Source organism: Cebus imitator, unplaced genomic scaffold (genome assembly GCF_001604975.1).
Source record: "Cebus imitator isolate Cc_AM_T3 unplaced genomic scaffold, Cebus_imitator-1.0 Scaffold193, whole genome shotgun sequence".
NCBI lineage: Eukaryota > Metazoa > Chordata > Mammalia > Primates > Cebidae > Cebus > Cebus imitator.
In genome coordinates this window covers 24,472-49,655 of record NW_016107508.1, presented here as the reverse complement: position 1 = coordinate 49,655, position 25,184 = coordinate 24,472, and the positions used below count along the sequence as shown (strand labels likewise).

The window sequence follows — 25,184 nt, the reverse complement described above, 5'->3', positions numbered from 1 at the left end:
GAACCCCCAAAATAAGCTCACTACTCTGGAGAAGCAGGCATTTTTGGAAGTGATATAGGTTAGTCCAGTATGGAAGGAAAGGAATGAGGAAGACTCTTTGGTAGTGGCTGAGAGCGCAGTCTTAAAATGGGACAAATCTGATTCAGGACTCCCAGTTCTTCACTTTCAAGTCGTGTGACCTTGAGCAAGTCACCAAATCTCCCTGAGTCTCATTTCCTCATTTACAAAATTTACAAAATGTGAGTAATAAAATATCCATCTCAGAGGGCTGTGGTGAGAATTGATTTAGCTAGTGCATTTGAGGTGTTGTGCCTGGTAATTACCTAATAATTGGTAGAAATATTACTATGACTATTGCTACCAATACTACTAAAGTGTTTTCAAATATGGTATTTTCAAATCCTTTAAAATTGTTATTAAATATTAAAATCAAAAGAATATTTAAAAAATATATCTAAAATAATACAATGAACATATGCTTGCTTATTCTTAGTTTAGGAAAAAGAACATTAATATCACCTGCGAATTTCCTGTGTAGATTTACTTATACATACATACTTATGCATATATTAAACATGTATATGTATTTCCTATGTATATGGATTTTCCATGTAACATTGCCTATGACTTTTCTCTGTATCCTCTCCTCTTGCCTCCCGCCTGACAAGTTAATCACCATTCTAAATTCTGTGTTAATCATCCTCTCATGTTTCTATGCCATGTATGTTATGCTTTTTTTGGAGACAGGGCCTCGCTCTGTCACCCAGCCTGGAGTGCAATGGTACAATCACAGCTCACTGCATTCTCAACGTCCCAGGCTCAATGGATCCTTCCACCTCAGTAGTAGGATCTGGGAGCACAGGCATGTGCCACCATGCCCAGCTAAGTTTTGTATTTTTTGTAGAGATGGAGTTTCACCATGTTGGCCAGGCTGGGCTCAAACTCCTGAGTTCAAGCCATCCACTTGCCTTGGCCTCCCAAAGTGCTGGGATCACAGGCATGAGCCACTGTACCCAGCCTGTACTCCTAAATAATAAAAATTGTGTTTTGCCTGTTTTAAACTTTTTGTAGAAAATACTGAATATGTCCTTATGCTGCTTGTGTTGTTCATTGCTTAACCTCCCATTCCCGAGGGTCCTCCTTGCTGCATACAGCAGTGATTTGTTGGTTTGCATGAATGAATAGTATTTCTTGTGTAAATGCACTAATATTTACTTATTTAGTCTACTGTGAATAGATGTGTGGATTGTTTTCAGGTTTTGTCTATTATGAACAATGCTCGTAAATATTCTTTACAGGACTCCTGGCGCACACGTTCAAGGATTTCTCTATGAGTGAAATAGTTAGGTCGTAGGATGCGTGTATCTTCAGCTTTACCAAATAATTCCAGACTGTTTTTCAAAGGGGTTGTGTTGGTTTACACTCCCATCACCAGCGCCCCAAAGCCCTGTGGTTCCATAAACCACTGCTTAGTTCTGCCAGACTTCTTATTTTTGGCAGAATGGCTGCTGGTTAATTATGTCACCTTGTGAGTTTAAGTTGTGTGTCTCCCATCACTAATGAATTTGAACATCTTTTTATTTGTTTATTGGTCATTCGGCTTTTCTCTTTTGTGAAATGTATGTGAAATTCCTTGTTTTTTATTGGATAGTCTTTTGCTTAAAAATATGTAAGACTTCTTTATCTATTATGGTTACTAGTCTTTTTCTTGATTATATGTGTTGCAGAAATCTTCTCCCAAACTGTGATTTTGTTTTGCTTTCTCTTTGTGGTATCTTTTGGTAAACAGAAGTTCTTCATTTAAAGTAATGGAAAGTAGAAGTTGTTTTCTTTATGGACAACAATTTCTATGTCTAGTTTAAGAAACCTTTCCTTTCTGCAAGATCATGAAGATAGTCTCCTAAATCATCTTCTAAAAGCTCATTTGTGCTATCTTTCACACTGGAATCTAAGGGCCCACCTAGAACGGACTGTCTTATGTGTGTATGGTACGGGAGAACGAATGTAATTTTCCCTCTGGGATATCCAATTGTCCCAGCACCACACATTCAAAAGATTCTTTGCCCTGTTGCTCCACAGTGCCACCTTTGTCATAAACCAAATGTCTGCAGGTGTTTCTGAGCCTCCCATTTCATTCCCTTGGCCATCGTGCCTGTCCCATGTGATTGCCACTGTCTTGGCATTGTCATAGCTTCATTATACATGAGGTGGGTCCTTCTCTGTATCCTGCCCTTTAGTTTGCCATGGCTTGTCTTGGACATTTGAACTTTCATATAAATTTTCAAATCAGCTCATCAGGTTCCACAGAAAACATCTGAAGACTGCTGGGCGTGGTGGCTCACACCTGTAATCCCAGCACTTTGGGAGGTTGAGGTGGGTGGATCACCCGAGGTCAGGAGTTCAAGACCAGCCTGACCAACATGGAGAAACCCTGTCTCTACTAAAAATACAAAATTAGCTGCGAGTGGTGGTGCATGCCTGTAATCTCAGCTACGTGGGGGGGCTGAGGCAGGAGAATCACTTGAACCTGGGAGGTGGAGGTTGCGGTGAGCTGAGATCACACCATTGTACTCCAGCCTGGGCAACAAGAGCGAAACTCCGTCTCAAAAAACAACAACAACAACAACAACAACAAAACTTCTGCAGACATTGGAATTAATTTAATTTAATAGCTCACTTTGGGGAGAATTGTATATTTATGACAGTAGGTTTTCTAATCCATAGCCATTATAGCTCCCTAATTATTTAGGCCTTTACAAATATTTTTGGATGTTTTATATTTTTTAATAAAGATTTTGCCCATTTTTTACTAGACTTATTTCTAGTTACCTGAAAAAAATTTTCATGCTTTTGTATGTACTATATGTATACAGAATATTTTTGTAATCAAATTCACTATGTACTTGTTGTGGGGGTGTAGAGAGCCAACTGGTTTTTACACATTCTTCTTGACCCATTCTTCTTAGTAAGTCTAATGGTTTTATATAAATCAGCTTGGAATTTCTACATAGATAATGACTTTTGTTCTGAGGTGATTAAAATTGTTTTTTTTTCTCTAATGCTTTAATTTTTTTAACTTGCCTTACTCTACTAGTTAAGACCTAGTAGTTGAATGAGAAAATTCTTTCACTGTTTCACCATTAAGAATTACGTTTGGCTGGGCACAGTGATCCACGCCTGTAATCCCAGCACTTTGAGAGGCCAAGGCAGGAGGATCACTTGAGCTCCAGAGTTCAAGACTAGCCTGGGCAACACTGTGAGATCCTATCTCTATGAAAAAAAAAAAAAAAAAAGATAGCCAGACATGGTGGCATGCACCTGAGGCCCCAGCTACTCAGAAGGCTGAAGTGGGAGGATCGCTTGAGCCCAGGAAGTCAAGGCTGCACCACAACACTCCAGCCTGGGCAAAAGAGCGAGCCCTACCTCAGAAAAAAAGAATTGCATTTGTTACAGGTTTGTTTGTAGACACTATTTAAGAGATGAAAGAAGTTTCCTTTTTCCTGGTTTGTTAAGAGTTGTTTTTTTTAATCATGAATTGATAGCAAATTTTATCAAATGCCTTTTCTGTATCTATTGAGATTATTATATGACTTTATTCCTTTCATCTGTGAATGTTCTATTAATTTATATTTTTTAATGTTAAACTAACCTTGTATACTTGGAATAAGCCCAACATGATCATGGTAAATTAGCTTTTTTATGGATTCACTTTACTTATTTTTTAGAGAATTTTGTGTTTGTGTTCATTTGCAAAATAGGCCTGTTCTTTTCCTTTCTCCTTATATCCTTGCCAGGTTTTGGCATCAAGGTTAGGTCAGCCTCATAAAGTGAGTTGGAGTAGCACTTTTTCTTTTTGCCTGTTTTGGAATTATTTGTTCCGAGCATATTAAGTTTTGGTAGAATGCATCTGTAAAACCATGTGGGGCTGGCTTTTTTTTTCTATGGGAAGATTTCTGATGCTTTTTAAAAATTGTTGTAGTCTATTCAGGTCTTCTGTTTCTTATTTTATTAAGCTATGTATAATGTGCAAGCTGTAATATATATTATATGTAAAGATTTGTCCATTTCGTCTAAATTTTAAATTTTATTGGCATGAGATAATTCATCATGTTTATTTTTCATATAGCATCTGTTGGTTAAGTTTTTTTCACTCCTAATATTGTTTAATACACTTTATTTCTTTTCTTGAACAGTCTTGCCAGATACTTGTCTGTTACATTGATCCTTTCAAAGAACCAGGAACTTTTTTGTCATCGCACTTGAGGTTTACTTTCCTTTCATGAATTTCTGTTCTCATTTTTATTATTTTCTAACTTCTGTTTTCTTCAAGTTCTGTTTTGTTGCATCTTGGTTTTTTTTTTTTTTTTTTTTTTTTTTTTTTTTTTTTGTTTTTTTTTTTTTTTTTTTTTTTTTCCTTAATCTCTTAGTTGGGTGTCCATTAATTTTTTTGCCTTATTTTCTGATGTAAGCATTTAAACTAAAAATTTTCCTCTAAATACTGCTGTAGCTATAAACCACAAGTTTCAATATCTGAAATTTTTATTATTGTGTAATTCTAAATATTTTTAAGTTTCTGTTATTCTTTTCTTTTTGACCCATTAGTTAGTTGTTTTAGAACTGTGTTTTACAATTGTCAAATATGAGTTTTTTCCATTTATCTTTTGTTATGAGCCTTTAACTTCATTAAATTATGTTTAAAGATTATATATACATTTGAAATTGGTTGAACTTATTTTGTGACCCAGTGGTTAATTCTTGTAAATATTCCATGTGTGCCTAAGAAGAATGTTTTCGGCATTTGTTGAGGATATTTTGATCTATTTTATTAGGTTAAGCTATTAATTATGCTATTCAGAGCTGCTTCATTTTTATAGATTTGTTCGTCTAATCTGTCATTTGTTGAGAGGAGGCATTTTTTTTTTACCACATCTCTATAGTAGCTTTTCCTTTCTATTTTTAAAGCTGTGCTATTAGGTGCATATAAATTTAGAGTTGCTGTGTGTTCTGGTACATTCAACTTTTTATCATTATGTTGTAAGACACAAGGCATTTTGCTTCAAAGTCTATTTTGTATGATATACATATAGCCACATACATATATATGTGTATACATACACACATATATATGTGTGCCTATACATCTGTATAAATATGTATGTGCATGTGTGTGTTTGTATACACATGTATACATGTACACGTATATAGACTTGGACTATTGTTTCCCATTCTTTTTGAACTTTTTTTTTTGTTGGTGGTGTTGGAGTCTCGCTCTGTCACCCAGGCTGGAGTGCAGAGGTGCAATCCTGGCTCACTGCAACCTCTGCCTCCTGGGTTCAAGTGATTCTCCTGCCTCAGCCTCCTGGATAATGGGATTACAGGTATGCACCACCACGCCCGGCTAATTTTTGTATTTTTTGTAGAGACGGGGTTTCACCATGTTGGCCAGGCTGGTCTTGAACTCCTGACCTCAAATAATCTGCCCACCTCCGCCTCCCAAAGTACTGGGATTACAGGTGTGAGCCACTGCACCTGACCTCTTTTTGAACTTTTTAAATATGGTTTGGACGTACTTTTGTGCTTACTACGTATAGATAATTTTTTAAAACCAAGGCTTATAGTCTTATCTGGAATATTTAGTTTATTTCCATTTATTATAAATACTGATATATTTATATTTGTGTCTACCATGTCGTTTATGCTTTCTATTTGACTTGCCTTTTGTTCCATATCTTATCCTCTCCTTTTCTGCTTACTGTTAGATTGATTATATTTTTATGATATATTTTTCTCAACTAATATGAAAAGGAAACATTCTCTTTTGGTTGTTCTTCTTTAGTGATTACCCAAGAAATTTTAGTGAGGGTCTATTGCTGGCAGACTTTCTTAGACAGTGTCTAAAAATGTACTTGGCTTTACTCTCTAAAGAAGTTTTTCAAATTGGATATATGATTCTAGGCTCAAACATTTTCTCACAAATCGTTGACTTCTCATAACTACAAAAGGAGCACAAGTGATCTGTCTTGCTCCTTTTGTAATTGTTGAGAAGTCAACTATCTGTTTACTTGTAGTTCATTTCAATGTCATCTGTCTTTTCTCTCTGGCTTCTTGTAATTGCTGTTGTTTCTGCTTTTGTACACTTTCGCTATGATACGTCTAAGGGTGAATCCTGTTCAGTATTCATTGGGCTGTTTAAAACTGTATTGGTATTGTTTGTGTTATTTGTCATTTCCAAAAATTTCCCAGCCATTCTTTTCACATATTACTTGTCTTCTTTTTTGTTTTGTTTTGAGACAGAGTCTTGTTGTTTCCCAGCCTAGAGTGTAGTCCTAAGTAGCTCAGACTACAGGCACATGCCACCACACCTGGCTAATTTTTGTATTTTCAGTGTAGATAGGGTTTTGCCATGTTGGCTGGGCTGTTTTCAAACTCCTGACCTCAGGTGATTCACCCGTCATGACCTCCCATAGTGCTGAAAGTACAGGCGTGAGCCACTGTGCCTGGTCTACTTCTCTTATCATATAGTAAATAGCAGATGGGTCTTTCTATTTTACTTAGTCTGATAATTTCTGCCTTCGTCTGAAGTGTTTGGTCCATTCACATTTAATATAATTAATGATATGGTTGGATTCATATCTGCCATTTTCATATGTGTCTTGTCTTTTTGTTGCTTCTCTTAATCTGCCTTTTTTTTGTTGAAAATTTAGTTTTTAAACCCCTGAATTATTAAATATCTAAACAAAAGAATGAAAAGTTAATGTTAACTGATTAATGATTATCTCAGGCACATTGTAAGTTTTTCCCAAAATAAAAATTAACAATGGACTGGGCACGGTAGCTCATGCCTGTAGTCCCAGTACTTTGGGAGGCCGAGGCGGGTAGATCACCTGAGGTCAGGAGTTTAAGACCAGCCTGACAAATATGGCGAAACCCCTTCTCTACTAAAAATACAAAAATTAACTGGGCGTGGTGTGCATGCCTGTAGTCCCAGCTAGTCGCGAGGCTGAAGCAGGAGAATCACTTGAACCTGGGAGGCGGAAGTTGCAGGGAGCTGAGACTGTGCCACTACACTCCAGCCTGGGTCACAGAGCAAGACTCTGCCCGCCCCCACCCCCCAAAAAAATTAACAAAGTACACATTTTTATATTGAAAGGTGTTCATGAATTCTGATTCACTATCTATTAGACTTGCCATAAGAGCCCTGATTTTTTTTTCTTTTGCAGTACAGCTTTGCAGAAATTTCCCTGCATTAATATATTTTACTTAGCAATTTTCCTCACTGGCCCAAAAAGGTAGAAGTAGGTACCAGGTAATGTTTGGAGTACATAATTGTCTCTCCCAAAGGCAATGAGGCACTGTCCATCCAGAGCTTTGATCAGGGCATCAGACTGTGTTTCTGCCATTGAAATTAATTTTTAGAAAAAAATATCAGGTTAAGACCTGACAGTTTGTTATTCTGTGTCTTTGGAAAATATACCAGATAGTATCATACTTATGGTGGCATTTAAGAACTTCAGTGTTACTAAAAGGTTGTATTCTAATTCAGCAAGCCTTACAATGGCTGCTAAGGAGAGCCACTGCCAGAATTTAACTTTCTTGCCCTGAAACAATTGTGGTTATGCAGTTCTTCAATAGATTTTTAATTGATTTGAATTTTTATTGTTTCCTATTTAAATAGAACATATACTCACCCCTATTCATGTACTCCCCGAGAGGTCATCAAATCAATAGCACACTTAAGAAAACATCAGATGTTACCACAAAGCAAACAAAATTGATTTTTGAAACCTCTCAAGATGACTAATATAAATATGAGATCATTATGGTGTTTGTACAAGTGTTTGAAGTGTTTTTTCTGACCCATAACTATAAGACATCAGGGGATATTGAGACACACCCTCAGTCACTTGATTGGAGGCACAGAGCTCTTCTAAAACACTTCTGCCTATGGCCTCAGCTCTTATACATGTGAACGCAGATTTTATCAGACAATCCCATTCCTTTTTACATTAGTGGAAACTGACTATATGGAAGAAGCAAACATATACAACATTCATTCATTTCATCAGTCATTCTTTGAGCATTCATAACCACTAATGTTTATACACTGAATTGTGACAGGCACTCTTAACAGCACTTTTTACACAGTCTTATTTAATCCTCACAAGAACTATCTATGGTGGGTAGTTTTTTTTTTAATTATTTTCATTTTATAGATAAGGAAACTGAGGCACAGAGAAGTTAAGTAATTTGTCCAAGATTATACGCACAGAAAGTGGCAGAGCCATGATTTCAACCTAGGCAGTCTGGCCTCGCCATCTGTGCTCGTAACCATGCACTGACTTTGAAGCACTGAGTTTCTACCACATGCCAGGGGCCGTGCTAGATGTTGGGGATTACTGCTGTAAACAAGCCGGTTTCTGCTCCATTAGAGCTTATAACCCAGATGAGCAGGAGTTTAATGCTATCTCCCCTGTTAATCTGGAATCGATAAACTAGGAAACATAGTTATGATCATTCTTTACTTGAGTGGAGATACATCTAATTTTTAAAAAAGCATTACTTGGCAACTGAGACCATTGTTTCTTTTTCACTCAGGCTCACACACACGTACTTTTAGAGAACTTCAGTTTAAGTTGAAACATCATATTGAATAATGTTTTGATTTAGTGATTACTCAGAGACCGGGTGTTGTGTGAAGTTTTTATGCCTGAGCTGAGTGATGAAGCAATGAACATGTCCATTATATAGCATTTGATAAGAAGTTAGACCACCAGGAAAGAGGCTGTTCATCTCATTAAACTGGAGAAATGATCCATTGATACCTGAAGGATGTCTGCAAGGAGTGAGTACACAGTAACCGCCTAGGGTTTCCAGCTGGGGAGGGAAGTCTTTGGACACAGGAGAATGGGTGGCAGCCTGGAAGACAACAGGGGTCACAGTGGAGTGGCACTTAGTGGTGCAGTAGCTTATTTAAAATCAACTTTCCACAACCAAAACCAAACCAAACCAAACCCCAACCCCATTAGGAAATGGGCAAAGGAAAGGAGTTGAATTGATGTTTCTCCAAAGAAGATATACAGATTGAAAAGAGTTTCTTTGTCACTCATCATTAGGGAAATGCAAATCAAAACCACAGTGAGATACCACTTCATAACCATTAGGATGGATTTTATAAAAAAAAAAAAAAAAAAGAAAGTCACAAGTGTTGGCAAGGAGCAGAGAAAGAAATAGGAACCCTTGTGCATTGCTAGTGGGAATGTAAAATGGTGCAGACTCTTTGGAAAACAGTATGGCGGTTCCTCAAAACATTAAAAATAGAACTACCATGTGATCCTGCAGTCCCACTTCTGAGTGTCTGCCCAAAAGAATTGAAAACAGAGACTTGGACAGATCTATACGCTCACATTCACAGCAACCTAATTCTCAATAGCCAAGAGGTGGGAACAAGCTAAGTGCCTATCAGCGAGTGAATGGATCAGCAAAATGCGGTTTACACGTACAGTGGAATATTATTCAGCCTTAAGAAGGAAGGACCTTCTGATGGATGTACCAACAGAGATGAAAATCAAGGGCATTGCTCTAAGTGCAATAAGCCAGTCAACAAAGGACAAAGGATGTGTGACTCCACTTATATGAGGTACCTGGAGTAGTCAAACTCACAGAGACAGAAAGCAGAACGGTGGTTGCTGGGCCTGGGAGGGGAATGGGAAGTTATTGTTCATTTGCAACATGAAAAGAGCACTGGAAATGGAGGGTAGTGATGGTTGGACAACCGTGTGAATGTACACAATGCCACTAAACTGTACACCTAAAATGGCTAACTGGCAAATTTTATGTTACGTATATTTTACTACATTTTAAAGAAACGAACCTTTCTGAGCTCTCTGTTGTCGTGTGTGGCTGCAGGAGGGTCTCCAGCATTCGTAGATGATGACGGCTCCTCTGCCCTTGAGATTCTCTGGCTTTGGATCACTGAGCCAGTGTCCTTCTGGGATGGACTTGCTGAGCCCAGGAAGCAGCCTCCCAGCACCCCACGCCCATCTATGTCATCTCTCTGTGGGGCGTTGGGTCTGTGCTGTTGCCCCCATTAACCATAGGTGCTTGTCAAGAGAGACCAAATCCCCAAATGCAATGAAAAATGGCTTGGAAACTGAAAATTTGGTTATGAGGCAAAAGGAGAAGAACTAAAAGAGAGGAAACGGCGGGAAAATGTATTTGAAGCCGCATTTGTTTGTGAGAGGCTCCTCCTTTCTCTGGGGTTGGAAACGGCCATGTCCTGAGATAAGGGGTGGTGCTGGCCCAAGCCCCTCCCCCTGTTTTCACAACCAGTACTAGGCTTGCCTATGACTGGTGTCCCCCAGTTTAAATCCTCATGGGATATTCTGCTTCCTTTCCAGGGAAATTCCCTTTTCTTAGGTTTTTTTTTTTTTTTTTTTTTTTTTTTTTTTTCTGAGGATGCTAGAGAGCAAGCCTTCAGGGCATCCCTGCCTCCCTGTCAGCCACAGAAGAGAGCACTGGCTAGCTGCCCCAGGTTCAGAAAGCCAAGCCTCTGGGAGAGGCCAGGCTGGGCCAGGAGGGGCGCCATGGCGAGGCCCACACCAAAGCCACTCCTCCCCAGTCACAGCATCCAGAGGGTTTATTCATTTTCGTGCTTTTCTTTCCAAGTCCTCCCTGTATCTCAGTCAAGAATTTGGAGTATGGGAGTGTCCTCTTCAGACTTCATGCAAGTGTTTTCTGGAAGCCTCTGGCTCCCCTACACCTGGCCCAGGGCTGCCTGTTACAAACATTAATACCTGTCTGTGCAATGCGTGCTTGAAACTTTGTCCATGCAGAGTAGCCTGGGAGCTCTTTGTCCATAGCTAAGCTTGTGTCTGCCTTATCCATTTTCATCTCTACTGAGTTTCACTATCTGATAAAATGATGATGATCAGCTTTCTGCAAATGGGCAGTATAAAGTGCCTGCTGGTTATCCAGCCAGTTGTGAAAAATAATCAGATATTCCAAACACAGTTGAATTACAGTTCATTTGTAATGGTCTTTTGCATTTTAAAGTAAGGAAATTTTACTATTAAAAAAAAAAGGAACCTGAGAGCAAGGAAGAGAAATAGGAGAATCTCCAAATTTATCCTACAAGTATTATTGCGGGGATCCTCAGCTGAAAACAACTGGTGAGAGTAGATAAGCCACCTTCAGATAGTCAGATTCACTGTCCTTTGAACAGCTCCCCCAGTTCATGGGTGGTGAGTGCCTGCTTTCAGCCAGGCATGGTGCCAGGTTCAGGAGGACCAAAGCCAGGGACGGCACCGTCTCTGCCTTCACGCAGCGTGCAGTGAGATCTGGAGGCAAAATCACACTGGAGTGTGCTACGCCTCCGAAGAAACCCTCGCCTTCAGGGAGCAGGGCTGTCTTTTTCCAAGCTCCAGGCCAGGCGTGGACAAAAGTCCCGCCTTCAGTGTCCCTTGGCACAGTGGAATCAAGCCATGCGAAACCAAGCAGCCCCTCATGGGAACACACAGGAAGTGAACGCAGAGAAGGCAGGAAATGTGAAAGGGGCCGGGATTCAGAGGAGCGGCTGATTGATGCAATGATGTGCCTTCCCATGCGGCACCGGCGCCCAGAGAGATGCAACATCCACCTCTGGTCCTGGAGAGCCACTTGAGCTTCCCAATGCCTGGCTTCGTTCCTAGTTCCCTCCTGACTGTGCAGAAGGTGTCATTTCTGTATCACAGAACATTATGGATCAAGTCCACATCACATCGTGGTCCAAGCCCTTCCCCTTCTAGGTTTAGGTAGTCTGATCTGATTCCCGTTCTTCTTCCTTTTTTTTTGTGAGACAGAGTCTTCCTCTGTCAGGCTGGAGTGCAATGGCATGATCTCGGCTCACTGCAACCTCCGCCTCCCGGGGTCAAGCGATTCTCCTGCCTCAGCCTCCTAGGTAGCTGGCACTACAGGCACACACCCCCACACCCAGCTATTTTTTTTTTTCTTTGTATTTTCAGTGGAGACAGAGTTTCACCATGTTGGCCAGGATGGCCCCGATCTCTTGACCTCGTGATCTGCCTGGCTTGGCCTCTCAGAGTGCTGGGATTACAGGTGTGAGCCCGCACCCGGCCTGGATTTCCATTCTTTTGACATCTGCCATTGTCTGCTGAACTGGGCCCCAGTGTCTCATTTCTTCACTGTGTTCTCTCCTCAAACTGAGGCAGGTGGGGAAATCAGGGCCCTAGGGGCTCAGTCAGAAATAAAGACCGGGAGATCCTCCAGGGAGAAGGTCCTCTAGAAGAGGCAGGGCGACAGAGCAGAAGAGGCCGGGACTTGCTTCCCTCGTGTCAGAAATTACCAAAAGGCTTTGCAGTTGAGAGAGAACAGTTTATTTCCTTCAGGAGCGAGTAGTCTGACAGGAAGGCTTGCTTTAAACATGTCCTGTTCACATATTTACTTAGCAGATGCCAATCTGGTACTTCCTGTTCCAAAGGCACTGGTTCCGTTCATTTTCCAAATCTGAGGGTGGGTTTTGTGCCCGCCCTTGCTTGGCAGCCCCCAGCCCTAATGCCATGTGCTCAGGTAGCCCTCGGGAGTAGCCCTGGCAGCAGACTCTCTGGCTTCACGGATGGCACTACACGAAATGGCTCCCTTCATTAAGACGTCACTCACAGGGATTGGAGGTCTTTGGAACCGGGCAGTATGGTTCGAGAGGGGGCTTCGGTTGCACCCGACCAGGTCATTTCCAGCTTAGGTGCCGTCTCCTGGATGCTGATGTGAGTGGAGGTTAATAGCTGATGTGGGAGCAAAAAATGAGCCAAACTGGGGTTTCTTGAGGTGATTTATTCCAGCTAACTATGTCAGTTGTTTGTTCGTGCTAAAAATACCGCTAGAAGGATGGGGGAGTATTCCAGATTGTTGACACTTTGACTGAAATGAGAAGCAAAATGTAACTGATATGAGCTCTAACAGGAGCTCCTGCCTGTCATAAAGAGGAGGGAGGATTAGGACACCAAGAGGGGCAGCCAAACCGCCAGGGACGGCCGCGGCCCCCGCCCCAGCACCGCCACTTACCACAGCCTCCCAGCTAAGATCAGGGCTGCTGAGTTCTGAAGAACGAGGCTTCTCCATCCCATACTTCGGTCCTGAGAAATTTGGTTTTGCTAAATAGGTGTGGCCTGGATTTTCCCAGGACAGTGGATCTGGGAGTCTGGGTTGGGAATGATGCAGCCTGCGCTTACACTGATGGGTGAGACTGGAGTGGCAGGAACGCCACGTGAGTGTCCCAGATATGCCAGTCTGGTGTGCTGTGACCTCTTCTCCAGCATCCGGAGACATTAAAGGTGGTCATGTGGGCTGGGTGCAGTGGCTCACACCTGTAATCCCACCACTTTGGGAGGCTGAGGCAGGAGGACCTCTTGAGCCCAGGAGTTCAAGACAAGCCTGGGCAACATAGTGAGACCCCCCCCACCTCTACAAAAACATTTTTAAAAATTAGCCAGGCATAGTGATACGTGCCTGCAGTCCCAGCTACTCAGGAGGCTGAGGCAGGAGGATCTCTTGAGCCTGGAAGGTCGAGGGTCTTGACCCTCAAGCCACTGCACTTCTGCCTGGGCAACAGAGCTAGACCCTATCTTGAGCAGAACAAAACAAACAAAATAAATAAAAGTGGTTAAGTTTCTAGAACTTCCTTGGTGGTTAAATAACTCCCAGACAAAAGTTCCCCAAAGAGCTACCCAGGCCAGCGACTCGCCAGGGCTTCATTCCTGGAGAAGATGCGTTAGGAGAAGAGTCACCCATGCTCTTCAAAGACCTCGTGACTGCTTCTGCTGGCAGACTGGCCCTCCTGGGGCTGGCGTGCGCCTGGGGTTTTGAGACAGAACCAGGTACTCAGATTTGATACACGGAAAACATATAGACTGATGGTTTCCAACGGCTTGTCCGTAAGCTGGCATATGCCAGCAAAGTTGTGTTAGGCCGGTACGCATCTCAAAAAAGTTTGAATTTGCTGACCTTCTGGTCATCACACTTGCCTATTTTTGGAAGACATTTGAGTTTTCAGCCCCTGGGTAACCCACAGTGGGAGTGGGATGGTTACTCAGAGCTCTGCAGACTCAAGCAGGTGCCCCTTCTGGGGGTGACAGTATAAATGGTACCCCTCAGTGGGTACACGGTGGCCTCCCCAGCTCCTTCACTGGAGACATGGAGGACAGGGCTGTAGCACCTGCAGAAATTGACCCAGGGGACCCCAGACACAGGCGAGGGTGGCCTTCCTTTGGGGGCTTAATATAAGTGGTTGTTCAGAATTCCTGCTGAATTTAAGAACAAAATACATCCTGAAAAATATCTTCTAAGACATGCTCCCCCAGTTCTTATTGGAACGAAATGAACACAGAATTTCCTAAATGCAGGGACTGTGAGAACTCTTTTCCCTGGGAAGTCTTTTTTCTTTTTTAAAATCACACATGGAAAGTTAGGATGGAGAGTTATGAATGAGAGCAGTGCTTCTTAACCTTAAATTTGCGCATGAATCCCCTGGTAATCTGGTTACGTGCAGATTCTGACTCAGTGGGTTTAGGGTGAGTGGAGAACCTGGATATTCTTCTATTTCATTTAAGCTTCCAGGGGATTCTGAGGCTGGCTGCCTTGGACACACTCTGAGTAGCAAAGTATTGTAGGACCTAAGGCCTTTTCGAGCTTTGGATTAATTAGAAACATCTGTATGTTTTCTAATGAACTCCAGTGAATAGCACATCAATACAGCAATTAGGCAAGCCAGATGATCTAAGAAGTAGTATATTTTCTGTATAACGGTTGAGGAATTGGCTCATTCAGGTGACATTATTGAGTATGTGCATTTTGTGAGGCCCGATTTGATATCTAGTGGGAATGGTCTCGTGACCCGTTCCATGCTTTCTCATCCCTTCCAGATGTTGCCAGAGAGGCCTCGGGGTGGTCTGAGGTCTCCCAGCTCCAGGACATGCACAGCTGTCATCCCAGCATCATTGGCTCACCTGGTGGAGGTCAGGCCCGTCACGGTATTGATTTTCAGTGACGGTGACTCAGCCTGGGACCAGAGGCTGCTCTTTGCAGAGCTATAACACCTTCTGAGATCGAGGTGCTTTGGAAACCCAGCCAGGAGAGCAGCGGCTCCGAGAACAGCACATGGTGGGCCCTCAGAAATGCTAGTGAAAATGAATTGCGATCTGTTTCCTTCCAGCCATGTGGGAACCTGAAAGGAATCCGTCCTCCCTGCCGAGGGGCTGGGTAGATGGAGTCGATGGCATCCCTCTCCCTGGGCAGCACTGGGCTGCCCTCAGGCTCTCTGTTGCCACCCCAGTTCTCTGGTTTCACATTCCCATCTGCCTTCTCCTGGTCACCGCGTGCTGCTGGCACATCTCTTTTGACTTCTCTTACCATTCTGATCCGCCAGTTGCCAAACGGTCTTCTCAAGTTAAAATTGAACATACCTCCCCCCGCCCCCCTCAGCCTGATCTGTTTTTTCTCTTACCTGGTGACAGATGCTCACTTTCCTTTGGGTGTTTGACAGCCAGCCCCTCTCCAGCTTCCCATCTGGACAGGCTCCCAGGAGGCAGCAAGAGACGGTGAAGGTACTCAGGGCCCCCTCGGCCGCTGCCCCTCTTAGGCAGATCACGCAGGCTTTTCTGCACAGCCATTTTGCATCTCTGCCCGCGTTCAGTAGATAAACAAAGAAAGAGCAGACCCCTGGCCGGCAGAGCCCAGGAGCTTGCAAACACAGATCAGCACAAGGTACCTAATGTTGAAGATTCCTGTGATTTTTACCTCTAAAGCAGCTCTTGTGATTGCAGCATTGACGGATCACCTAATTAGTGAAGGTTTTGTGTATTCATATGCGTGTTTCTTCCTTGATGTCATGAGTGCATTTTTTTTTACTGACACAGAAGATGGGAGGGAATTATGACTTTAGCATTCTCTGAACTTCTCTAATATGTTTTCATCGAGCGTTCTTCGTAAGGCTCAGAATTCAGAAATATCTGCCCTTTGCGCTTTACCTTTGGCCCCAGTCCAAGTCTGAGACTCATCGGGGTGCGGCCCAGGCTAAAGCTAAACTAGGGTGAACTACCAGAGGTGAGTGTCCAGTGGTTGGGAGCAGCTTCCAGGGAGTCAGGGAAGTCTTCCTGGGGATGCCATGCGACATCGAGCCCGGCCCTGCCAAGTGCCACTCTGACTCATTTCCTGAGGTGAACAGTGGAAACAGTGGAAAGTCACGATACCACGTGCCCCAGAGCTTCTCCAGGGGCAGTCGTGTCTTTCTAAGCCCTACCCTAGCCAAACGTAGTTGTTATTGCAAGAGTTATCTTGAGATTCTTAAAATATTCCAGAAGTACAGCAAAATAGTATTTCTATTTGTTTGAATGAAAAGTAAAACTTTGACTAATGGGGTCCTTCAATAAACTAGATTTTATATGCACCAGACTTTTGGATGAAAGACAAGTCACAACACACACACACATACTCTCTCTCTCTCTCTCTCTCTTTCACGTGATTGGTTTTTTTTTTGTTGTTTTTTTCTTGTTTTGTTGTTTGAGACAGAGTCTCTCTCTGTTGCCCAGGCTGGAGTGCAGTGAATCTTGGCTCACTGCAAACTCCGCCTCCTGGGTCCAAATGATTCTCCTGCCTCAGCCTCCTGAGTAGCTGGGACTACAGGTGTGCGCCACCATGCCCAGCTAATTTTTATATTTTTAGTAGAGACGAGGTTTCACCATGTTGGCCAGGCTGATCTCAAACTCCTGACTTCAAGCGACCTGCCGGCCTTGGCCTCCCAAAGTGCTGGGATGACAGGCGTGAGCCACCGCACCCGGCCAGATGTGATTGTTCTTTAGAGAACTATGTATGAAAGATCCTGGGAGCAACACCCCAGTGGCCCGAACGCCTGCTCACCTGTAGCCCTACTCAATTTCAGGGCCATCGTCTGGCCCAAAACTAGAAATCCTACCCAATAGTAGTGGTTAAGTCTTTTTCTCCTATTGGATTGTAAATTCTTTGTAAGCAAGGGACTATATTTTATTCCATTTTGTATTCAGCACAGCATCTGACACAGAGCTTTGCACATTTTTGAGTTTTAAGTATTTGGCAATGGGTGAGAAAATGTTCTGTATCTTCATTAGTGTCAGTCGCATGGTTGGATTTTTAGTCATCGTTCTCTGTTTCTTATTCAGATGGGTTTGGGTTTAAATTTCTGTCCTACCAATCACTAGTGGTGTTAACTTGGGCAAATTCCTTAACTCAGCCTCATTTTCAGGGTTGTTGTAAGAATCTGGAATTAAATATTTAAAGTGTCTGGCAGCTGCCATTATTATTATTTTGCTTGTCTTCAAAGCAGAAATTTCCTGGCTTGTAGTTTATGAATTCACAGTTGTGAGCTCTTGTGCTTTTTATAGTCATGTTTCCATTTGAAAGGTTTAACTCCTATTATTTAAGGCTGGCTTCAGTGAAGGGTTGCTATTTGACCTGAATCTTGAAGGATGAGTAGATACTTTAAAAACATAAATGGATGGAAAGGTATTTAAACAGAGGGAACAGTATGTGCGAACACCCAGGGTTATGAAGGAGTGACATGTAGGGGAAGCTGACCACGGCTCAAGTGGGGGCATAGGTACTGACGGTCAATGGACAAATCCTTTGGTAGCTAAGTGTGTGGGTGGACAGGAGCCAGAGTGCACAGGCATTGTCTGAGATGCTAGATTTGGGTCAGAAGGAATGGGGTCAGATTGGTATTTTAGCAAGGTTCTTCTTTTCTTCATTAATTTTCTATAAGTTTTCAATGAGTCTATGAACAAAATATTCTTCCGTTTTGATTTTTTGAAACAGGGTCTCACTCCGTCACCCAGGCTGGAGTAGCGCAGTGGCATCGTCTCAGCTCACTGCAGCCTTGAGCTCCGGGCCTCAAGCCATCTTTCCACCTCAGCCTCCCAAGTAGCTGGGGGTTACAGGTGACTGCCACCACGCCTGGCTAATTTTTATGTTTTTGTAGAGACAGGGTTTCACTATGTTGCCCAGGCTGGTCTTGAACTTCTGAGCTCAAGTGATCCACCCACCTCAGCCTCCCAAAGTGCTGGGATTACAGACATGAGCTACCATGCTTGGCTCACACACACACACACACACACACACACACACACACACATATATATATAGATAGATAGATAAAATTAGATATATGTATATAATTATATACATAGATATATATATAATTAGATATATATTAATTTTATATATAATTTTATATAATTTTTATATTTAATTAGATATATATTTTTAATTAGATTAATGGCTGGGTACAGTGTCTAACGTCTGTCATGCTAGCACTTTGGGAGGCCAAGGTGAGTGGATCACTTGAGGTCAGGAGTTCGAGGCCAGCCTGGCCAACATGGCGAAACCCTGTCTCTACTAAAAATACAAAAATTGGCTGGGTGTGGTGGCACACACCTGTGGTCCCAGCTACTCAGGAAGCTGAGGCAGAATTGCTTGAACCCAGGAGGCAGAGGCTGACAGTGAGCTGAGATCATGCCACTGCACTCCAGCCTGGGCAACAGAGACTCTTGTCTCAAAAAAAAATTAGATTCATGAACGTTGTGTGGCTAGCTCAGTCTCGCCTGCATCTCCTCTGCCCTCTTCGTCATGCTGACAGTTAGACATACTGAAACGTATTAAATGTTAACTTTTCCCAAGTTTTTCCATAACCTTTTCTTTGCCTCGGGGTTTTCTCAGCAGATTGAATCTATGTCATCTTTGGACATGAGCGGCAGCAAATGAATGCCAATCATTATTTGTATACTCTCCTTTTTGTGCTAATGTAACTCACACCCAGCCAGATGTTTTTGAAAAGCCTTGAAGTGTGTAAGCAGGTTCAGCAAATAGGGTGGCAAGCGTCACTGCTTCTGTTTTCAGTATTGTTTTGTGTCTTGTAAATGAGCTGAGGTTTGGGGAAATGATGGAAAGGCGGCACCTTCTGTTCCTGCTTTCCCTTGGGCATCCCACGGAATGTTGGCGTCGGGCGGGGCAGGTGTTTCTGCCCATGGTCCTGGGCATACCCGCATGGATGCTGCCCATCGTCCTGCCCATACCCACGTGGCGTCTGTCCATCATCCTGGCCGTACCTGGGCAGCAGCTGCCAGGCTTTCCTCTTTGTCCATGCGCTGTCCCTGGCTCCTTTTCTCTGCCAGCCTCTCTCATGCTGTTCCTCCTGAGAGGTCTTCCAAGTGCTTTTTTCCATCATTTGTGCTCAGCCACTCTACCATTGTTCTTCCTGTCTGGTTCTCTTTAATCCAAGCCCACACCTTTTCAACTCCATATCCTGAGTCAAGTATTTGAAAGCTGTTATTTTATGTTAATTAGAAGTTCTTTTTCCAGCCAAGAAGGCTTGTTCAAAATGGTTCTCCCAAGCTGAGGCTTAGAGATACACTCTGGCATTCTGTCCTGTGGGTAGTTAAAGGAATCATGGTTCATTGCTGTTAGAGGCACCTCTCTGCCAGCTGGGGGGGCAGGCACCTCCTATTGGGGGCAGGCACCATTGGAGGGGAGTTCATGGTGTGGCCCCAGAGAGCTCTAGCCTGGACAGCACCTGCATGGCTTCCTGGACTCCCCACAGTCCTCGGTGGGACCTCCCCTTGCCACAATTGCTTGGCAACCACTCCTCACCACCCCCCAACCCAATGGTGACCTATTTGGCAGCTTCTCCTTCCTTTGTCAGCTCTCCCAGTTGACGCCAGTTTGGTGGGAGATTCTGATGGAAAAGTACTCCCATCATATTCTGGACTCGGGTAGACTTCAGCAGGAGTTAGTTTCTGGTTTCCTTAAATACCCTCCCCGGGCACCCTGAGTGGCTGCCGTGTCTTTTAGGCAGTCTTAGTTAGGCTTCAAAAGCATTTTTGCTTCTTGAGATGTTTTTGAGCAGAAGCTAAGCCCTATTCTCACATCTGGCCTCAGTCTTTGTGCCCACCCGCTTGTAGATTGGGGACTATACCCTGCCCTTTACCTGGACCGTTGTCCCATCATTCCAGGCTTCTGCAAGCCCAGGCATGGGGAGACTGCGGCCCTGGTCCCACTGGGAGCACCACACCGCCTTGGACTTCCTTATTCCATTTGGAGGGGGTGCTTGGTGTTAACCCATTCCCAAGCTTGGGCAGTGATGGGTTAGGACCACTTTCATTCCACCTCTCACAGATGAAAAAGAGGCTTTCCTCCTCTCAGGTGCCTTTGAATGAGGACATCACATCATGCACGGTGAAGGAATTCTCCTGGATATTTAATTGAAATCTCTAAAATAATTTGCATTATCTTCTGTGGTTTATAGAAAAAGTAGTGGGTGAGTAAATGCGGATTTAAGGCCCATCAAGCTGAGAGCACAATTCTAGGAACTGGAGGTGAGGCTACAGAAAGGCAGAGAGAGATATGAGGGCTCGTGTCCTCGGGAAGAAAATCACATCCAGAAAACAACCAAAGGGCACCAGAGCCTCAGTGTCCTTAGGTAAGGACTGGTGAAGAGTGGTGGACACCACCTGCCAAGACAGCTTCTTCTGAGGACCTTGACAGCATGTGAAGTGCCAAACACAAGGCCTGGCACATGGGACACCTTCAGTCAGCAGGGGCTCCTCCCTCTCTTCTTCCTCTGCTTATTATTAACCACAAACACCGGCTAATATGGCACATACTGAGTAGAGAAGATAAGGGGGTAAAACTGGTATTGGCGGAAGACTCCCTGAGGTGGGGCTTTAGTTGGATTTGGGAAGAATTAAAGAAAGATGTGCATGAGTAGAAGTTACAGTTGAGGACGTGGCATGTATAGCCATAGAGTTGTGCCAGAAATGTAGCATTTGGCCTGTGAGTTATATTGGCAGAAGTAAAGGGTCCGATCAGATGAGATGGTGAAAGAAGAGTGGCTAGTTGGTGGATTGCCTTAAAGGACTAGATACAGAATTTTGAGTTATTATATTATAGACAGTAAGGAAGGGATCATTGTAGTTTCTCAAGGTGGGAACAAAAACGAATTTGGAGATCTTCATAATAAGATATCTGAGAGCTGGGTAAGTCAGAGGACAAGAAGACCACCAGGAAAAAACCTGGGCTCATACTGGGACTTTCACTAGGATAGTGGCGACAAGTCCAGGGTCCAGGAGAGCTGATGTCTATAGGCACTCAGGCTGATGTCCACAGAGAGACATAAGTAGAATCTGGAAATGGCATTACCCTGAGGGGCCACGAACGAGAGAACATTTTGAGCATAGCGCTCAGAAGTTCTGGATGGAGGGTGAAGCAGTTGATGGTAACAAAAATAGGGAAAAGAGACCTAAGTGATCGCAGAACGAGCCCTGGGCCCTCAGTAGCAGGGCTGGGGAGATGCAGGAGCTGAGGGCCTACGCCAGAGGCTGCCCTTCTTCATGGGCCTTCCGTTCAGCCTTTCAAAGCTCACAGGATGGTGAGCATCATTGTGGAGGGTAATCTGTAGATATTTATATCAACTGAGTCATGTCTCCTGTGTAATTCTGTAAACAAACCAAGGTTTGCTTTTAATGAGTTTTTGAGGTTTCACAGATAAATTGGTTTGGTTCTAAAAAGCATGCTCTTGATACATTCCCTGTGTTCTGAATAAAATTGGCCACTCTGGTACTTTCAGCCCGACCGCAGGGAGTCATATCCTGCTTGCATCTGCCTTTGTGTGAGACCTATGCAAAGCAACACCTTGAGCCAGGAGTTCTGGAATCTCGCATTGCTTGGGCCACGCATGTGGATGTTCCCTTTCCGAAATGAGTATAGTTGCTTCTGCAGCTAAGCCCACCACTTGTCTTGTGGAGATGGGGACTCTGTGGCTTGAGCTGTGGTGGTTCTCTCTGTCTCCCCACTGCAGACTACTGTTTTCCAAAGTGAAGTTGGAGTCGCTCTGCCGGGGCCCAGACGAGGCGCTCCTGACTTGTAAGCACATGCTGCAGATATGGAAATCCTGCTACAACCTCACCAACCCCAGGTAAGAGGCCAGCAGGGCCTGCTTTGCTTGGCTTTTGCATGGGTCCCTGCCTATCAGGGCCCTCTCTGACTGGCATTTAGCAGGCATTCACTCTGTCACCCCTGTGTACCTCCAGGTCCCCACAAGTGGCAGATCATAGTGGTGGAGCTTCACACTCTGTTTTAAGGGCCATTTTCCCAGTGGCTGATGAAGCCCCCAGATCCTGGGGTTCTTTAGCTTTTACCGCCATAGTGACCCACTGGGCTCAATTCACAATGGAGCTTTATCCAGTTTCTCTCCACCACCTATTTACCTAACTCTTTTGACAGATCTTAAGTCTTACCTTTCTGGCAATTTATGTATAGACCAGTCACTTATGTGTTCCGGATGGGGTTCCTGCCGTAATGTTTAAAAGACCTGCACAGACAACAGACCGAATGCTACTAAGAAGAGAAGTGGCTATTGGCATGATCAAATATCATTGTGGAAAAGTTAAAATCATGACTCACACAACTGTAAAATCAACACAGGTCAAGATTTTAGTTACCTTATTAACTATTTCAGGAACCAGAAAAATGTTAAGACTTATTCACAGAAGAGTTCGAGAACAGATACACATAGGCAGGAGTGCTGAAATGATTTGCAAATAGATACAAAAACAACATCCTGTAAGATGATGAAAGATACTGTTTCGGGTTCTTACTACAGGGTGATGTCAACTATCTCTCCCTCAAACAAAATTCACTTGCCTTATTATCAGTTTTCTGCGGGTTAATATCTATCCCTATGGTGCTGCCAAGCAGCCCAGTCAATGGGAAGTGCATCAATGGTGCCTACGCCTTTAGAGTCAAATAATCCGGAAAAGGTCTGCTGGTCAGCCCCCAACATTCCACAGACGGACACCTAATAACCTATCTGCCCGTTTCCAAGTCTTGAACAGTTTCCCTTGTGTGTGTTTAGATTACTAAGTGAAGGTCATTTAATGAGAAGGAACATAGTGATTCAAGTGAATTCGCACAACTGCTTATAACACTCAGAGTATTTTTCACCTTTATAGCAACGTGTCTGGGCAGTTTATATCATACTTTTAAGAGTCAGGAGCCTAAAAAAGTGTCACCTAAAATGTAAATGAGCACTAAGGGTGAGGCGGGCAGTGGGCTGGTGGCCGTGGTTTGCAGGGACCAGCAGGGAGGGAGGGCTATGAGGCGCAGAACAGAGATGGTTCCCTGTGAGATTTCATTTTACAAAAGCTTCTGCAGTTAAAAAGAGATGTTCAAAGTCAGGACCCTGTTAAGGGGATGGACGCCCTGGAAACTGACAGACAGACCTGTGACCCCAGGCCCTGCCGGCAGCACACCTGGAATGCAGAGAGCTCTGCCTGGAAAGCAGTGTGCTGTCCAAGCCCTGCCCCGCCCACCCCCAGGCAGCCCCAGGCCCCCGCCGAGCTGCCAGTCCCCTTCCCAGGCGCAGGAACGGCAGGGCGCTGTGCTGCCGGGCGCATCCACCCTTCGCTTGGTGAAAGGTAATCATGAGACTAGCCTCTTCCCTTTTGTGGATATGTTCTCAAAATAAAGATCATTTTAATTTTTTAAAAATTCTACATTTCTAAGTCTGGAAGCAAAAATAGAAACTGTCCATATTTATCTCCCCCGAAAGCCCCCACTCCTGGCCTATGAAATCTTCAGGATTTGGGGGAGTCTTTGCCTACGAAACAGCTAGCAGGAGATGCTGCCCAGGCAGGTTGCCTCGGCCCCGGAGCTCATTCCTTTGCCTGTACCCCCTTTAGAAATGAAAAAATAAACCCATCAGCTTCATGTTGCCAATTTTCCCTCAGTTCTCCACAGCTCTCCCACCTCCCCACATTTCCTCCCACTTAGCAACCAAGAATATTGAATGTGAGGAGAAAAAAATAGCAGAATTGGAAAGCTTTTTAAAAATACTTAACCAAATGCCTGGGCTGTGGCCATACTTCCTCCGTTTCCTGAAGGTTCCTTCAGGGCCAGAGTGGGGAGGACCCTGGCTCCAGGCAGTGTCTGGTGGGGACTGCCGGATGGGGTGGGCAGCGGAGGCCCCACTGGTCAGTCTCCATTCCTCCTCCAGCTCCCCACAAAGCCTTGAGGGAGGGAGGGGTGGTGTATCCAGCTGCCCCTTATTAAGGAGTGTCCTGTCTGGTTCTTTAACTTGATTTTCTCTGGGATATAGATCAGTGTTTCTCCTGTAGCCCTTATCATTGTGTGAATGTAGACATCCTCCCCAGTCTGCTCGGTAAGAGGTGACCCTGGCAGCGACTCAAGCCTGAAGGAAGGGCTGCGTCTTTCAGGGCATGCCTGTCGGCCCTCAGAGTGAGGCCGCGGTGGCTCCAGCATCCGAGGGGCTGGGATCAGGGCATCCAGGGTTTTGGAGGAGGGTGGAATCACATGCACAGGCACCTAAGAATCAGGCCCTCTTAAAAATAAAACAAAATGAAAACTGAGCAGAAAGCATTTTGGCCGGCGGCATTTGGCTTCTCCCCGGAGCTGGTCCATGCTGACTGCCCGGCTCACGCACCCTGGCTTCTGAGCATGCTGGCTTGTCATGGGGCCCTCTGCTGTAGCTGCCAGTTTCCCAGTCTTCCCCACCCCCTTCCCGATCCACCCCAGGCTCTGCACAGGCCTCTGGGGCAGTGAGACAAGGAAGCTCTGGGCAGTAGCAGGGAGTGAGTGGCCAAACTGAGAACAGACCCTAGCTTCATATTCTCAGCCACCCGTTCCCTCTTCTCGATTTTTGCCTAAAGGGGGAAAAAAAATTACACCGAGCCAGTCGCTAAACTGAGCATTGGAAAACTTGCAAATAGCTTTCCACCTGCCGTTGGAGATGTGTCTCTTGCTGTGAGCAAAATGGTGGGTGGCATTCTCTTACATTTGGCGAGGTGTTTGTCATTTCAGAAGCCTGGATTCTATTTCCCTCGGTCTGCAGTTTTGCTTGCATTTAGGATAGAAATCTGTCTCGTGCTTTGTCTCCTCTCTCCGGGTGAAGTGTAAGGCTCCCTCAGTCCTGGTGCTTATTGACTTGGCCACTCAAGAGTGTGAATTCTGACCAGAATCTCACCAAAAGGTCCCAGCCGGCTCCCTGAACTGAATCTCAGAGCACTTCAGCCAGGGATGGTAATAACCATGTTTATTGAAACTTCTCTGTGCCAGCACTGCACTAGGCTTGTACTTGGATGTGTTATCTTCAG

General features: G+C 44.2%; 1 protein-coding gene across 6 annotated transcripts in view; it reads left to right on the top strand.

Annotated features, from left to right (window-relative positions):
* TTC7B (tetratricopeptide repeat domain 7B) overlaps positions 1-25,184 on the top strand; it is a 215,736-nt gene that overhangs the window by 169,102 nt on the left and 21,450 nt on the right. For 5 of the 6 annotated variants that reach the window (XM_037745151.1, XM_037745149.1, XM_037745150.1 and 2 more), the window contains one exon: positions 21,872-21,988. In XM_037745151.1, the coding sequence (XP_037601079.1) occupies positions 21,872-21,988 (117 nt within the window). Of the gene's footprint in view, positions 1-3,145; positions 3,177-21,871; positions 21,989-25,184 lie in introns of those variants that run through there. The other variant, XM_037745155.1, reaches the window with a different exon arrangement.